This window comes from Alexandromys fortis, unplaced genomic scaffold (assembly GCF_014885135.2).
Source record: "Alexandromys fortis isolate MF-2015 unplaced genomic scaffold, M_Fortis_MF-2015_v1.1 scaffold_47, whole genome shotgun sequence".
In the NCBI taxonomy this organism is placed as follows: domain Eukaryota; kingdom Metazoa; phylum Chordata; class Mammalia; order Rodentia; family Cricetidae; genus Alexandromys; species Alexandromys fortis.
This window is the reverse complement of record NW_026067957.1, coordinates 4,257,029-4,273,079: the sequence shown is the minus strand read 5'-3', so window position 1 is coordinate 4,273,079 and position 16,051 is coordinate 4,257,029. Positions and strand designations below refer to the sequence as shown.

Sequence of the window (16,051 nt, the reverse complement as noted above, 5' to 3'; positions counted from 1 at the left end):
TGGGATGTTGGTGTCTTGGAATGTTGGTGCCCTGAGATGTTGGTGCCCTGGGATGTTAGTGCCTTGGGATGTGGTGCCTTGGGATGATGGTGCCTTGGGACATGGTGCCTTGGGGTGATGGTGCTTAGCCCTAATCTTACTCTCTTATCTCTCTTCCCCAGCAGGTCTTTTCTCTGGAGTCCTGGGAGCTGTGCTATGGGCAACGCTGCCTCTGATCAGCACCATGAAGCCTGACTCTGCTTCTGCTCTGCTCTGGGCCCCACTCTGCCTGAGTACTCAGTTGCTTGTGGTTCCCCTTCCCAGAGCCTGCTTCTGCTAGACAATTGAACCTTAACACTGCTCCTTCACTTGGGCCACCTTATACCTGGCTCACTTCACTGTTTCTTCCTCCTCCGCCACTGCCTGGGGCTCTAGCCCTGATCTTGGGCTCCCTGGCTAGAACATTTGACGGGAGGAATACATCGCTGAAGGCTTGTTCCCACCCTGAGCTCCTTCTCCTCCTTGAATCAAGGCCTCCGGATCCACCTGGATAGCTGAGATCTTTTCTTGGAGAAAGATACTTATTCCTCACCTCTGCCCCTGGTTTGCCCTACCCAACATTTCCCTTTCTGTTTCTTCTGCCTCTTTATTGGATTTCTTGCCTGTATGCCTATCTAGGGCTGTGTTGTTGCCTTTTTCCTCCTTCCTCACCCTCCGAACACTCCTGAGTGTACTCTTCTTGTGTGTTCTCTGTGCACCGCCTTGTCTTTCTATCACCAAAACCTACCCCCTGCCTCCCACCCCCAGGACTGTTCCCTGGCCCATCTATTCCTCTGTGCTCTGGCCCAGCAGCCACAATGAGCTTTACCCTCCACTCGGTTTTCTTCACCCTAAAGGTGAGCATCTTCCTGGGCTCCCTGGTTGGGCTCTGCCTGGGTCTGGAGTTCATGGGTCTCCCCAACCAGTGGGCCCGCTACCTGCGCTGGGATGCAAGCACGCGCAGTGACCTGAGCTTCCAGTTCAAGACCAACGTATCCACTGGGCTGCTCCTGTATCTGGATGATGGTGGTGTCTGTGACTTCCTCTGCCTCTCTCTGGTGGATGGCCGAGTTCAGCTCCGCTTTAGCATGGACTGCGCTGAGACAGCCGTGTTGTCCAACAAGCAGGTGAACGACAGCAGCTGGCACTTCCTCATGGTGAGCCGTGACCGCCTGCGCACTGGGCTGGTGATTGATGGCGAGGGCCAGTCTGGGGAGCTACAACCTCAGAGGCCCTACATGGATGTGGTCAGCGACTTGTTCCTCGGTGGCGTCCCTGCTGACATCCGACCTTCTGCCCTGACCCTCGATGGAGTACAGAACATGCCTGGCTTTAAGGGATTAATGCTGGATCTCAAGTACGGCAACTCAGAGCCGCGGCTTCTGGGGAGCCAGGGTGTCCAGTTAGAAGCAGAGGGACCCTGTGGTGAGCGTCCCTGTGAAAATGGTGGGATCTGCTTCCTCTTGGATGGCCATCCCACCTGTGACTGTTCCACCACTGGCTATGGCGGCACACTCTGCTCAGAAGGTAAGACCTTCCGGCAACCCCAACTTCCTCTCCCACTATAGATCTTTTTACTGAGTGGTTAGGTGAAGGCGGGAGGGCTGGATAGAAACCAGCTCTATATGCAAGTCCAGTTTCAGCTGTATGCTATATAATTGGGCCTCCTTGTCCGAGGAGGTGGTAGAAACTCATCTCCTTGCTCTCGGTGGGGAAAACAGAAGATCTCAGCAGGAAGGGAAAGCAGGCTACTCAACCGTGTCCTGACTCACCTCAAAGGCCTTGGCGGAGTAGACTGCAGAGTCTGGATACAGCTCAGGGAGATTAGCACAGAATGAGAAAGAAGAGAGTGATTGTCAAGGTGGCTGTCTCCGCTGCTGCTGACTCTTGGAGACTTGGACTCCCGTAGGTGGATGGGAAAAGTCCTTATCACATCTTCCTCATTGGTTAGCCTAAGCAGTGCCTGTGCAGAGAATGGGGACGGGTGGGCTGTAGGCTCTGTGCAGGGCCCTGCTACAATTCAGTCTTGTTATGCCACCCCTTAGTCCACGAAAGGCACCTCGAAGGCAGTCGGGGAATCATTCGGGAGCCTTCTGTCCTTGTTCTAGCAATGAGATTATTTCTTTAGAAAGGGTTTTCCTTTCCTGAATGCTCCATATACTGAGGTATGTGTGAAGAGCCATGGGGCTGCACTGGAGCCCTGTCCAGTGGAATCCCCCAAACTACACTAGAAAACTGCCTACGTATAACTGCAACTTGAGACAGAGAGTAAGGGATGGAGAGAAGAAGGAATGGAGAGAAGGGAAGAAGAAAAGAGCGTGACAGAGAGAGAAAGAGGAGACAGAGAGAGAGAGAGAGAGAGAGAGAGAGAGAGAGAGAGAGAGTTCCATTTGGTATTTCAATATGACAAACACAAATAAAATATAAACCCTGGCCTGCTGCAGTCACTACAGGCTTAGATCGCTGAGGTGATCAAGCTTATGAGAATTAGTAAGACAAGAGTGTATCCTGAGAGAGTAGGATGTGGAGGACACACAATGGGTGGCCCTCATTCTTGAGATGTTTTGTGTTGTCAACCCATTGGGCCCCTTCATGGAAGTGGTGGCATTCTTTAAGGAAGATCAGTGGTTCTCAACCCCATCTGAACATTGAGATCCCCTTGGGGGAACTGAGAAACTTTCAAGTCATACACAGGCATGTTAGACCAGCATCTCTGGTGGGGGTGGGGTGGGATCCCAGTAACCCTGTTTTTAAGGCTTCTCATATGATCCCTATGTACAATCAAGGGGAAGAATCCCCTGGCACAGGATCAAAGAGGTCAGAGTGATGTAAGAAATTAGGGTCTCTCTTTGGGTTGTTGGTCTCATTAATAAAAGAATTTGAGAATGGGCTCAAGTGAAAACTTGAGGAAGATTGTATTAGATTAAAAATCAAACCAACAAATGGCAGCTGAGCTGTGAATCTCAGCAGCTTCCCAGTGGCAGAGGGGGAGGAAATAAACCTTGCCCTTCGGGATCATCTGGCGTGGAGGCCAACCACACAGTGAACAAGCAGCCATGTGGTAGAGAGGGAAGTTTGCAAGAAAGAATAAGGAAGTGCAAAATGCCAGAGGAAGCGTACTTAGGCTAGGACTAGGATCTGAAATAGAAAGGCAGAAGAGAAGGGAGAGAGATGTGTGTCTGAAGTCCTCGGAAAGGTTCAAGGACCCAGCTGGACCTCATAGTGGCTCCTGGGGGCTGCGCTCAGGGCTCCTTTAGGAAGGATGATCATCTCATGAAAGAAATGATTATTCCAGTTAGTGGTGAGCCTGCCTTCCAGGGGTGATCCCGCCTCTCTGAAGGGTGGTCTCTTAGTCATATTATTGACTTGCCCAACCGGAATAGCAGGCCTCAATCCAGGCCAGACACTTCATTCCCTTGACCAGGAGGGAACAGTTTTCCCTCACTGGGCTGTTGCTGCTGTGGCAAGAGAGTGGAACCTGGTAAGTATCACGTTCCTCCCTTTGTTCAGGTAAGGGCCTACTTTGGGATTTGTTTTTGACATTATATTTGTGGGTGTTCCTAAAACATTTTGGGAATGGTCCATACTGTATAAAGCAGGTTATGTTTGATGTAAAGTTTTACATACTAGGAGCTGTATTAAATTTCTTTTTAAGTTAAAACTAAGTTTATTTTACAGGTGGAGCATGTTGGAGACTGGCATGTTGGGAGCTGGGTAGGAGGCCCCACTGCAGGTTGTGCATGGGCTCCTGTGCAAATATTTCCCCCACTGTTCTGCTTCTGTCCTCTGCCAGGCCAGCGTTCACATTCCCCTTCTTGTGACTGGACCTTAGGAAAAGGAGATGCTGGACATACACATTATCCTTTTAGGCCCCCACACATATCCCACCTGAGGTCCCCAGCCCACTTGCTTCACAAGATAGTTATGAAAAGGGTTCAGCACATCTGTAGATGATAATGTCGTACTGTAGTGTTAAAGGGTGGGGCATCCTTGTAGGCTTCGAGTTTTCCTCGTTGAACTCATAGGAGAGAAAATTGGTGGAGAAGGAGGACCAGCATTGACTTCAGCACATAAAACCATGCTGTTGGAATATTAAAAGGCTTCTTACAAGCAGGTGCCTTCCGGAACTGACTGATGCTCCACAGCTTCTTGGCATTGGAGAACGTTCTGCCAGAAGACGCTGACATGATCACTTGTTTTCTCATTTGCCCGGAGGATCTGTTCTGCTCTCAGAACTTATATGGAAAGCTACAATTCTTTCTTTTGAGGGACCAGGGCGTCTGCAAGTGTGTTAACTTGCTGGTTCTCTATAATTGCATCTCTCTCTCTCTCTCTCTCTCTCTCTCTCTCTCTCTCTCTCTGTGTGTGTGTGTATGTTTCAAAACAACTCATTTCCTCCAGGCAGGTTTGGATCAGCACTTTCAGCAGGAAGAATCAACACTGTATGTATATGTGTGTGTGTATTTGTATATGTATACATATAAATTTTCCTTTCTCTTTATTTTTGTATGTATGTTATTCAGTCCTCAGTGGAATTTCTTCAGAATAGATTTTTGAATGCAGTTGATTGTTTTAATGCTTACATGCAATGTGTATATTTTAATAATTGTCCTTTCTGCAAGGTTCACATTTCTTCTTCTGGACAGTAAGAAGCAGAGCAAATAGACTCTGTGATAACTCACAGCTAGCTAGCCTGAAAACAGACTGACCCAAATGTTTTTGTGAACACAGATATCAGGGAGGTAACGGGATTTATTGTGGATGGCTCGAAGCTCGCTGATCCAGTGATTGTCATTATGTCTGATCAGTCACAATATTACGTTGCAGACGGTCACAAACTCATGTTGCCTCCATACATTGTGAAATTTGGGGTAGTAAGCATAAACACTCACTTGTAAAATATGGAGGGGGAGAAATCAGAGCACTTTCTAAGCGTTGAGGAGACACATATACAACATGGTAAAGAGCCGAAACAAAGGCCTGCCATTTCCCTAGGGGGCAGGGCACATGTAACCACACCTCTTTTCTCATCAGATCACACACACCACAGAAGAGAAATCAGGGTGCTTTGTATCACGCACCCAACTGTCCCAGTTTGCTGATGGACCCTGACATTTGATCATGTGAGGGTCTATTTTGTACTTTACCAGTTCTGAAAGCAGGGGCCCCTGGGTGGGTTCCTGCAGCTTCCTGTGGCTTACGAGGGGCCTGTTAGAGATGTCATTTGTGGTCCATCTGTTTGTGCCATGACCTCTCTGGCTCTACGTGCCTCAGTGGCTCCAGAATGTGTCCATCCTGCACCCCAGAAAGAACACACAGCTGCCCCATCTCTTTGTATGTTCTATTCTAATTCCATCTGAGAAGAGGAGAAGATAGGTGATGTGGGGGACCTGGGCCTGAGGGAAAGGGGTAGTGGGAACACTGTCTTCTTTCTGGGGTGAAGGATTGTAAGCTCTGGCAGCAAACAGACCTCTGACCTCGGGAATACCAGTGCAGCGCCTGTCCTCATTGATGGTCACACCGAGCATTATGGCACACAGTGAATGTGTAGAGAAGAGGTTTCAGGCTCTTACTTCTAGAGGTATTATGTTTATAAACAAAATGCTCTGCTTCTCAACCAGTGAGTGGCCATGAGGACAGAAGAAGGGCATAAAAGACACACCAATTTTAAAACAATGACTGTGGTCTGGAAATTAGTGAACGCATGGTCCAGCGCTCTCCCTGGTTCCCTTGGCTAGTTCAGTCCTCTGACCCGAGCCTTGAAGCTATGGAAAAATCTGTCATTACCTCAAAATCAGTTGAGATGATTATTTTTGAAGTATTCTCAGTTATGAAAGTACACGCTCTGAATTTCTCAGCAACTTCAGAGTTGTGAAGCTTCAATTCACTGCCAAGGCACATAAAGCTTAGTCCCAGTTCCCCTGAAGACTTCATTTAACATGAAGTCAGCCTGCTGCAGGGAGGACGGGGCCGAGGAACAATGGGGAAGGTTTGGGCTGACCTGTTCTCTTGAATGACTCTCATGGCATGGTGCTTATCTATGTCACCTACCATTTGGCTGACTGGTAGTTGGTTGGACTGGTGTCTCCTCACTGCCCTGTGGTCTTTGTATGCCTTCCAGAAAGCAAATTTCAATGATTTTTCTTTTCAAAAACCAGAGAATGGCATCCATCCAGAGGAGACTGCTCCCTCTTCAGCTTTTACTGAGGGTCTCAGCCCATTGTTAAGGTACCAGGGATGTCTCAGTTGGAACCTCTGTTGGAGTAAATCATGGCCATCTCCCCTCCTTTTCCCGAGTGTAAACCGTGCTGCAATTGTACCGTGGCATCTGTGTCAACTCTTAAGGCCTCGGAAGCCTGGGAACAAGGGCGGACGTGGTGAGCAATCAGAGGAAAAGAGTCAGTTCCCTTTCTGACATTTCTCTGTGGTATATGGAGAAGGTGGAAAAGCAGAAAGATCTTACAATGGACACAGAGGAGGGCCTGTGCTTGGAGCCCTGACTTCCCACCTAGTATGCAGGCTTGTGGGACCAGCCCCTGCTCTCCCCAGCCCCGCCAGCCAGCCAGCCAGCAGGGGCTGTCGCTAAACGGAGCTTGAATAGGGGTCTGATTGCTCCTTTTCCCTCCTTTCCTCCTGATTACCAAGTGAGATTTCCTGGGTATGCTGTATGCTAAATGGCAGAACAGCCGCCTGCCACTTGCGCCAATTATCTCTCTCTTAACTGCTGAGGGAAGAACAATTTTTCTAATCTCCCCCCCCTCCCATAACATCCCTGCCTCCTCCCTTAAAGAAGTAAGACCCTCTTTCCTTGTTCTCCTGGCAGTAGGCTGAGAGCAGCCTTTTTCCTTTGCAGAGGCCAAAGAACACCAGCTGCAAGCTGAAAAGTGTGGGGGGGGGGCAGTGGGGAGCGATTTGGTCCACATTCAGCGAGGTTGAGGGTCAGGCAGGCATTGTGCCAGGAGCCTTGGAGTGGCACGTGAAGTTGAATTTGCATTTGGTAATGAGATGCCACAGGCCCCAGAACTGGGGGCTAATTATTTTCAAGACCCTATCTCCCTTTGCAGGCTTCCCTGGAAAAAAATGCTTTCTAGTTCCTGGGGCAGCTGCCCATCAGCTGAGCCCCCCCTCCTTCCTTTACAAGGAGGAGAGGTGGGGGGGTGCAGGCTGCGCTCGGGGGATGGGATGAGAATGTACACATGCCCTCAGGTCACTGGATTGTCCCTGTATTCCCTGGCTCTATAGTGTGGTCCACAGCAATGAGAACCCAGAGTGTGACAGAAGTGAGAAGTGTGGGGTGTGTCTCTGCCCAAGGTCAGCTGCCTTTTGTGGACAAAGTAATAATGGAGTCATTATTGCCATTGCCATTGTAGAATATTACCACATACGTGACATTCTGCTGCATTGGTATTTATTGGTTCATCTACTCCCTACAATCCTGCGTGGCTGATGTGGTTGAACATCTGTTTTACAGATGAAGAAAGAAGGGCAGAGAAATTTGGAACTCCGGCAAAATTTAGTATCGTGGCTAAGAGTGTGATCCCGGGGACGAAAATAATCTGGACCGAAATCTAGTCCTGTCCATTTATAGACTGTGTGTCTTTGGATAACGTTTGTGAAGCTTCAATATCTTCATTGGCAATAATCAATAACAACAGCCACTCCTAATAACCACAGGGTATTTGCCTGATACCCATATGGGGGTTATGACTGCTTTGTGTGCAGACATCCTCAAAACTGCTCTTGATACACAGCTATAGTTCTAGCTTGTAGGTAGGGAAAGTGAGAGGCAGGGGGTTAAATAATCTGTCTACGATTTGCAGACAAAAGGCAAACGTGGGATTGGTTCCTAGACTTCCTTAGCTTTAGAGCCCACCCTCTTCACTGGGTTCTGTTATGGTCATAAGAAACGAGACATCAGAGATTTGGGGGACTTTGAATGAGATGAAGTGTAAAAAGCTATCTGCCTAGGCTTTGGGACGCCTGGCCTGTGTAAGAACAGTGCCCATCTGTGAGAGGTTTTGAGGCATTCGTTTGAGCTTTGCCCACCCCCACCATTTTCCTGTATCTCAGTCTTAAAGGTGGCTGCTGCCTTCTCTCCAAATGGAGCGCCCAGACCCCTGAACATGACATTTTACTCCCACTAAAGCACTAAAGCTCCCCTCATTAACACAAATGGCCTATGTCCCCATCATGCCATGGAGCATTGCCTCCCTGGGTGTGGAAGATAAGCAAAATGTCAAACTCCCGGTGCAGGAGGTTATCAGCTGGGCCAGTCCCAGGAGCCTTGCTGTTCCCAGGCAAGGGACAGCAAGGGACAATATGACAGAAAGTGGAAACAGATGAAAACTAGCCTTTGGTTCCCACCCTCAAGACCCTGATTTGCAGCCAAGTAACTGGAGACTGGACCCAGGGGTCTCTCGGCAGTAGGAGCACAAGGACGACAGCTGGAGGAGCATCGCTGGACGGGGCCAGCCTCTTTAGGTTTACCATTGGCTTCCTAGGTACCAGGAGATGCCCATCACCCGCTGGTGATTAATGGAGGTCCCCCGGGTTCTTTTGTCAGACTCCTGCTTTCCTGCTGCCTCCTGTTCTCCTTCACACGTGACACAACCAAACTCCTTTTCCATGTTTCTTCTCTTCTCTTTTGCGTGTGTGTAGGGGGGGGGGCAGGATGACAGAGACGGGTTTATGATGTTGAAATTAAGCCTTCACTAAATCTTAACTTCGCCTGAGCCTCTGACAAGTCCCTAGACCTAGCTTTATATTTGCAAATGTTTTTTTTTTCTTAAGGACCCCCAAATATCATGGGCTTCAGCTACCACCTCTGTGCCCCAGCCCTGGTAGAGAAGACTCGTTGCTGTCCAGTGATAGCAATGCCACTCTGCGTGTGTGTGTGTGTGTGTGTGTGTGTGTGATTCCCTCTAACCAGTGCCTACACTTCATCACAGACATGTGTGCCCCTTTGTAACCAACAGAGTTGGAAGAGCTATGGCTGGGGAGGGTGGGAGGAGGGAAGGTGTAGAGGAACATCTGTTGTAGAGGGGAGGAAGAGGGAGCATCGAGAATATCCAGGGGTAACAGGAGAAATCGTTTGCAGATATTTGCTGCATCAGAGGAACAAGATAGTCATTCCCCTGGGCTTTTCTAGCTGAACTGGGGCTCTTTGATTTGGTTAGCTCTCTGGGGACTGTGCTGTAGGTGACAGGCAGTGGCTGGCGGAGGAGAAGGACGAGGTATGACTCCCCAGGTCTGTCTTTGTGATCTAGTTGGAAAGCGACACTGCCAGTGGGTTGTCACTAATGCTACTGCTCTCCAGGAATTGGTGTCTCTGGGTGACCTATTTAAAAGCGACATGGAGCCCCCTTTAAATGTGTCATTGTTTGTGCCTGCTTTCAGGCCTTGACTTCTGTCTATGAGGTTCCTGACTGGTGTTTTTTCCATCTCTCTCTCTCTCTCTCTCTCTCTCTCTCTCTCTCTCTCCTCTCATAATCCCAGGAAAAAAAATAAATTGACCTCATAGTCATCCAACTGAAGTTCCTACATCTGTTCAGTGATAAACCTTGCTTTGCATCTAGTCCTAGAAATGGTGAATGCTTTCAGCTTTTGTGGGGGATGGTCCTATCCCAAGGAAAACGGGCTTGGAAAGTGGCATTGATGACAGAAAGGCAGGGCAAGAACTGTAGAACCATCCAGTCCCTGGTGTGCAGGTTTTCCAATTGTGAAACACATTTAGGAGCTTTATTTGAATACAGTGTGTGTGTGCATGCATGCACATGCGTGCCAGTGCAATTATGTGTGTGTGTCTGCATGCACACATGCATATACATGTGTGGAAGCCAGAGGAAAACCTCGGTTATTGTTCTATTTTCCTAGCATTGTTTACCCATTCCCTTCGTTTAAGATTACTGTCTCATCCCCACCGCCGCCTCCCATTTCCCTCCCCCTCCCCCAATCAAGTCCCTCTCCCTTGTCAGCCCAAAGAGCAATCAGGGTTCCCTGCCCTGTGGGAAGTCCACCTCCATCCAGGTCTAGTAAGGTGAGCATCCAAACTGTCTAGGCTCCCACATAGCCAATACGTGCAGTAGGATCAGAAACCCAATGCCATTGTTCTTGAGTTCTCAGTAGTCCTCATTGTCCGCTATGTTCAGCGAGACCGGTTTTATCCCAGACTTTTTCAGACCCAGGCCAGCTGGCCTTGGTGAGTTCCCGATAGAACATCCCCATTGTCTCAGTGTGTGGGTGAACCCCTCGCGGTCCTAAGTTCCTTGCTTGCTTGGAAACAAAGGAAACCTCCCTTCGTTTTTAAAGGTAAGGTCTCTCTTACTAAGTAGGTGAGGGTGGCCAGCTAGTGAGCCTTCAAGAGTCACTTGTTTTCATGTCCTCAGTGCACCCCACATTTACTTTTTCAAATAAGGGTTCTGGAAAGCAAACTCCGGTCCTCAAGCTTGCAGGGCAAGCACTTTGCCAGTTGAGCTACCGCCCCCAAGTACCGTGTCTTTGGAGCTAAGGAAATGACAGGGGAGATTTTCCTTCAAGTGTCTTGGTGAGACTCTATTCATCGCTCTCTTGTCATTTTGAGTCCCATCTGCCAGTTTGGTCTTCCTGAAGTTGTCTGTGTGACAGGGTGACGTCTACGGAAGAAAGGCTCTTCACAATCCTGTGATTGCTGGATGCACTGGGGCTGGAGTCTCCGCCCTAGGAGACAGGGCAGTCCAGGCAACCCCAGACACTCCTGTGGGTGTGATGGGAAGGTTGCTGCCTGCAGCTCTGGAACACAGAGAAAAGTGCACCGAGAGGGCACATGGCTTATTGACTTAATAGGTTGCTTTCAAATAAAAATGAGGACAGCACTTGCGAGACGAGAGATAAGCTGGATAGCAGAGCTGAAATCTCTTGCTTGTGACCCAAGCGGCAAGAAAGGGGCCAGCCAGGCTGGGAGGTCAGTGAACGCTCAAGCTTTCTTTCTTCCGTGTCATTTTCTGAAGCTTCTTGCCACTCCAGATGGGGCTCTGTTTCTTGTGTGTTTAGTCCCGAAGGGCTGAAGGAATGGGGAAGAGTGGACTTGGAGATTGATGAGCCTCTGATCCGAGGCCTCCCAGAAAGACTAATCCTCCTGCGGCACGTCTGCTCCATCTGGTCAGAGAAGACTTGGGTGCAGCTTGAACAGAGGTGACATGCACTAGGAAGGTGCTGGGAGCCTGCCTTCTTTTAGGCGGATGTGTCGAAATCTGAGGGGGCTCTTGTACTGCAGAAGAAATCTAGGAGGCTAGAGGTGTGACCTTTGGGGGTGGGTTCTAATGTGTTTCTATGGCTTTTAGCGGGGATCTGTCAACGAAGTCAAAGTTCATTTGCAAGGTGATGAGTTAAAGGCATCTTTAAGGCTGTATAGTTTTAACTACTTATTTCTAACTATTACCCTTCTGCCACCAGCAGGCTAGTCCCCTGTAGTCTCCCGTAATGGTGAGGGCTTGGTGTTCTTTCAGGTTAGTTTAATGTATCTGTGATTAGCTTAAAGTATCAGAGATTCCTGTCATTAGGACCCCCTGTGCTTCCAAGTCACACTGTCACTGTCCCATTCTATTTAAAGTAATTCTTTGTGAGCCATGTGGGGAAGAAGGATGAGCGTGAGGGTGACTGAGTCTTGACCTTTCTAGATGATTTTTCCTTGTGTGTGTATACCTGTGTGTATGTACATCTGTGTGTGTATGGACATCTCTGTGTGTGTATACATGCGCACGTGCTCACTTGTTTATGAAAGTCAGAGGTCAGCATTGGTGTCTTCCACTACTGGTCTCCACCTTATTTTTTTGAGACGAGGTCCTCTGCTGAGCCTGCAGTTCACTGCCTTTGCAAGGCTACCTCGCCAACAAGCCTCTGGGATGGTTCCCAGGGCTGGGAGTACAAACATGGACCACCATGTCTGGCTTTTTACATGGGTGCTAGGAAATGGGACTTACAAGCTTGTCCTGGTTTACTTACTAAGCCATCCATCCCCCCAGCCTGTTTGTGACTGATCTTTTTTTTTATATAATTTTTTTTTATTGAGAATAGGAAAAAAAAGTTTCTGCCTCCTCCCAGCCTCAATAATGTAGGAAAGACGGATCCAGCCCTATACCCCATACCGTGTTTTCAGCCCTAATCCAGGCTACACTATGTGTCTCAGTTAAGTGGCTTTCTCTTCTGTGCTGTTCTGTGGTAAGCAGGTGATTTACGCTCCAGTCACTTTGTCCCCAGGGAGTTTGCTCTGAGTAAGAGTCACAGTTAGCCCTCCCCAGGCTCTGTTGTCTGTCTTCTTCCATCTCTTCGGGATGTGTTGTCTTCCTCTCTTCTCACCCAGGCTTTAGCGCCTCAATTTCCAGTCTCCTAGAAATCCTGAATTGTTGGTCTACAAGGCGATGAGAAGTTCTGGAATGCAGTGAAGTAGAGGGAGAGGGAACTTGATTGGATTTTTTTTTTTTAAGTTCAACCTGGTAGTTTGGGTCTTATGTATCAAAAGTATGAGGAATTTTCTATAAAACCTAGTAGGATGTTTTAGTTTTCTTTGTTGTTGCTGTTTTGTTTGTTCATTTTGTTTAAAGCTAAGAAGAGGAGATAAAGTAGTATAGGGTAGTATAGGTAGTCTTGGAGACTGGCCTTGGAACCATATGCCCTTTTCAGGAATGCTTCCTATTCTGAAAGTTTGCGTGGCTATCCCTGTTCTTGGCACTGGTGGGCAGAAATCTCCCAGGGAATGATTTAGACTACACTTGAAGTTGTTCCCATGTGGGTGTAGATGGAATCCAGTACACAAATTCTCTCCTGAACCTCAAAGAAGCAAGGCCAGTCTTGGCTCCTGGCTAAATCTCTATCTGCTGATAGGATATCAAAGAAAAAGGAACAAAGTCTCAATCATTTCATGATTTAAAATGGGTTGCATTAAGAAGATTTTATTTTATATGTATGAGTGTTTCTCCAGGTTGGATATTTGTGTACCACATGTGTGCCCGGTACTGGCAGAAGAGGCTTTGGATCTTGTGGAACTAGAGTTATGGGTGGTTGTGAGCCACTGTGTAGATGCTGGGGACCAATCCTGGGTCTTCTGCAAGGGCATCAAGTGCTCTCAATCACTGAGCCATCTTCTCATCCCCAAACAGTTACTTTTAAAAGAAGCTGAGAACATTATTTTAAGTTCAAGAAGAGAATTTGAATTGCCCAGGCTTCATGGACCACACACATCAGTTGGGAAGTGGGTGTGGCCGACCCAATAATAACAATGTGTATGAGTTGATGTGTGTTTAGGATCGGTGGATTTTAGTGCTATGGGAAGTTTATAATGTGCTCATTCTAATTTTCAGCCTTGAGTCAAGCAGAGCGGGGCTATTCCCCCCCCCCCCCATGTACATGAGTCCTGCATGGCTATGTTTTAATGTGTCTGTTGGCTCTTTTTGACTTTCCTACCCTTAATGTGCATTGTGATTGCTTGGCTGGGTTTTCCCATTTTTGTTGCAGAGGTGTATGCGAGGATGGACTCTCCTTGGGAACTATAAAGCATGAAGCTAAGCAAGGGGGGTTATTCCTTTTCTTTTGATATATATCTATATATCTACATATATATATCACTCAGTTAGAGTTTGTCACCTTAACACTTTAATGAAGCATATTGTGTGTGTGTGTGTGTGTGTGTGTGAGAGAGAGAGAGAGAGAGAGAGAGAGAGAGAGAGAGAGAGAATGTTTCAAGTGTACATCTATATGTCTGAGTATGCATATTGGTATATAAGGGCTCACTAACGTGTGGGTAGATTCAGATTTCTGTGCATATGAGTCTTACAGTATCTAGTGAGTAAAGGAATCACTGAAGCCATCCATCACCTGGACCATACTGGCTACCATCAGAAACACCATCTCTCTTTCAGTGGGTAAAGTAGTGTTTATGTGGAACAGCTCGTACTGAATCTATGTTAAGCATATACACATTCTCTTCAGTTTGATCTGCTTGAGAATGTATTCCAAAGACTGTTTTTTTTTCAGTAGTGTTTTTTTTTTTTTTTTTTTTTTTTTTTTTTTGTTTACAAACCAATGGTTTTCTGTAACAATTACAGGCAGCCGCCAGCCTGGGATCATGTAAATGCTTGTGGAATAGCTGTTTGAGACATGCATGTTGTCACTAAAGACGGAGAGGACCCATTAGTTCCCGTAGACTCCCTGGAGAAGATGAGCCTCACTGGGGACAGGATAATTGTCCTTGATAAAGGAAAAGCTGTCATACAGAGGAGGAAGTGGATACCTAGGCGGAAGAGTCGAAGGAATGAGAAGTACAAAGGAAGAATTACGTGATAGTTAGAACTGTTGGCCCACAGATCACATGCTTTGTGGGGGACAGAGGGTTCTGGAGTGGACCTGGGAGGAGTGTGCCTGATTATGTACATGACTTCAACTCAAGGACTCCTTGGCTCTGGGACTCTCTGCAGCCAGACCCTCCATCCTGTTTTATCATGTACACCTGTCTTTCAAAGGCTTGTGGGAGAGAAGTCACTAGATAGTGGCTTCTAAAAAAATTGGTATCAGGAAGAAATAGCCAAACACAGTTATCACATACACGGGTTGTTCATACATAAATATCCTGCTACGGGGAGACTATTTGTAAAGATGTTCTTTGCTAACGAGGGATTTTGTTCAGAAATTGGCAACCACCCATCAGAGTGGATATAGAAATCATATCCTCTGTAGTAACCACTGTGACAGCATCTCCTCTGTGCTGTCAGGTAGAGGTTGATTGTAAAATATCCCTGATGCCAGCTTGGGTGTTCTTGATGGTCTTTGGGACTCTGCGTGTTGTCGCCTTGTTGATCTGGCCAGGGGTCTCCAGAAGCTACTCAGTTACACCTTATCCTTTGGAGGCCTCACAGTTGCTAATATTACCCAGAGCTGTTATCAGCTGAAGAGTCACCTGCTGGGGGCAAGTTTAGGCTCCATAAGAAAAAGTTCTTTGCGAAGCAGACTTTGATGTATGTTCATCAATGGGGTGGACTATGCCTTCTGTTTACTGGAATAGGTTCATTTGTTGAATTTTCACCAAGTGAATGACTGTTATCTACCAGTATGGTCTCTACCATTAAGGAACTTATAGTCTAGTTTGGAAGCCCATCAAGCAGAGGGGCACACATATATCAGAACTGCTCTACGGCCAGGGTCAAGAAAGGGAGTTTGAAGCAGGAAGAAACCTCACAGGAGGAATTCTGGGTAAGGACTTACAAGTTTTAGTTGGCAGTCTAGGAGGAAGGACCATTGGGGCAGTCCTCGGAATCAGTTGGATCTTGATTCTGTTTGCAGGACTCAGTGTCCCTGGATGTCATGATCTGAGGCCAATAGAAAGCATGAAAAGAATAGTTAGGTGGGGAGACCGTCAATGCTCTATAAGGATGTTGACTAGTTTTCGTAGATGAAAAACTTTGGAGGCTTTTTGGTGGCCTAAGTGAGAGGTAGATTTGAAGTTTAGGCAGTGTGCATGAGGTGCTAGTGATTGGAAGGCTGCAAGCCTTCTGCAAGGCCAGAGGGAAGCCATTATGGGGGTCTGTGACCCAAGAACCCATATTGGATGAGGAGTGACGGGAGAAGGGCCAACTACAAGATGCCAAGGAGACGCACTCAATAGTTGGGCAAGGATGGACATTTTGGTTTGGATTGTGATTGTATGGCTCTGCCACATGCTAGTTGTGGAAACTTGGGCAAAGGACTTTCTTTGTCTGCATTTCAGTTTTACCATCTGGGACATGGGATGATAATAGTGTCTACCATTTAAGACTGTCTGAGATTTAAAAGAGAGTGACTGGGGTTGTAGCTCAGTAATGGGGCACTTTCCCAGCATATACCAGGCCCTGGGCTTGATCCTAGGACTGCCTAAAATAATACCTGGCATAGAGAATGCATCAAGTTAATATTAGGTATTGCTTTCTTCTTCTTCTTCTTCTTCTTCTTCTTCTTCTTCTTCTTCTTCTTCTTCTTCTTCTTCTTCTTCTTCTTCTCCTCCTCCTCCTCCTCCTCCTCCTCCCCCCCT

The 16,051-nt window shown here is 47.5% G+C and overlaps 1 protein-coding gene across 4 annotated transcripts in view; it reads left to right on the top strand.

Annotated features, from left to right (window-relative positions):
* The first annotated feature begins 836 nt into the window (after positions 1-836).
* Nrxn3 (neurexin 3) overlaps positions 837-16,051 on the top strand; it is a 1,514,195-nt gene continuing 1,498,980 nt past the window's right edge. For all 4 annotated transcript variants that reach the window (XM_050152455.1, XM_050152454.1, XM_050152457.1 and 1 more), the window contains exon 1: positions 837-1,545. In XM_050152455.1, coding sequence (XP_050008412.1) covers positions 837-1,545 — 709 coding nt within the window. The remainder of the gene's footprint in view (positions 1,546-16,051) is intronic.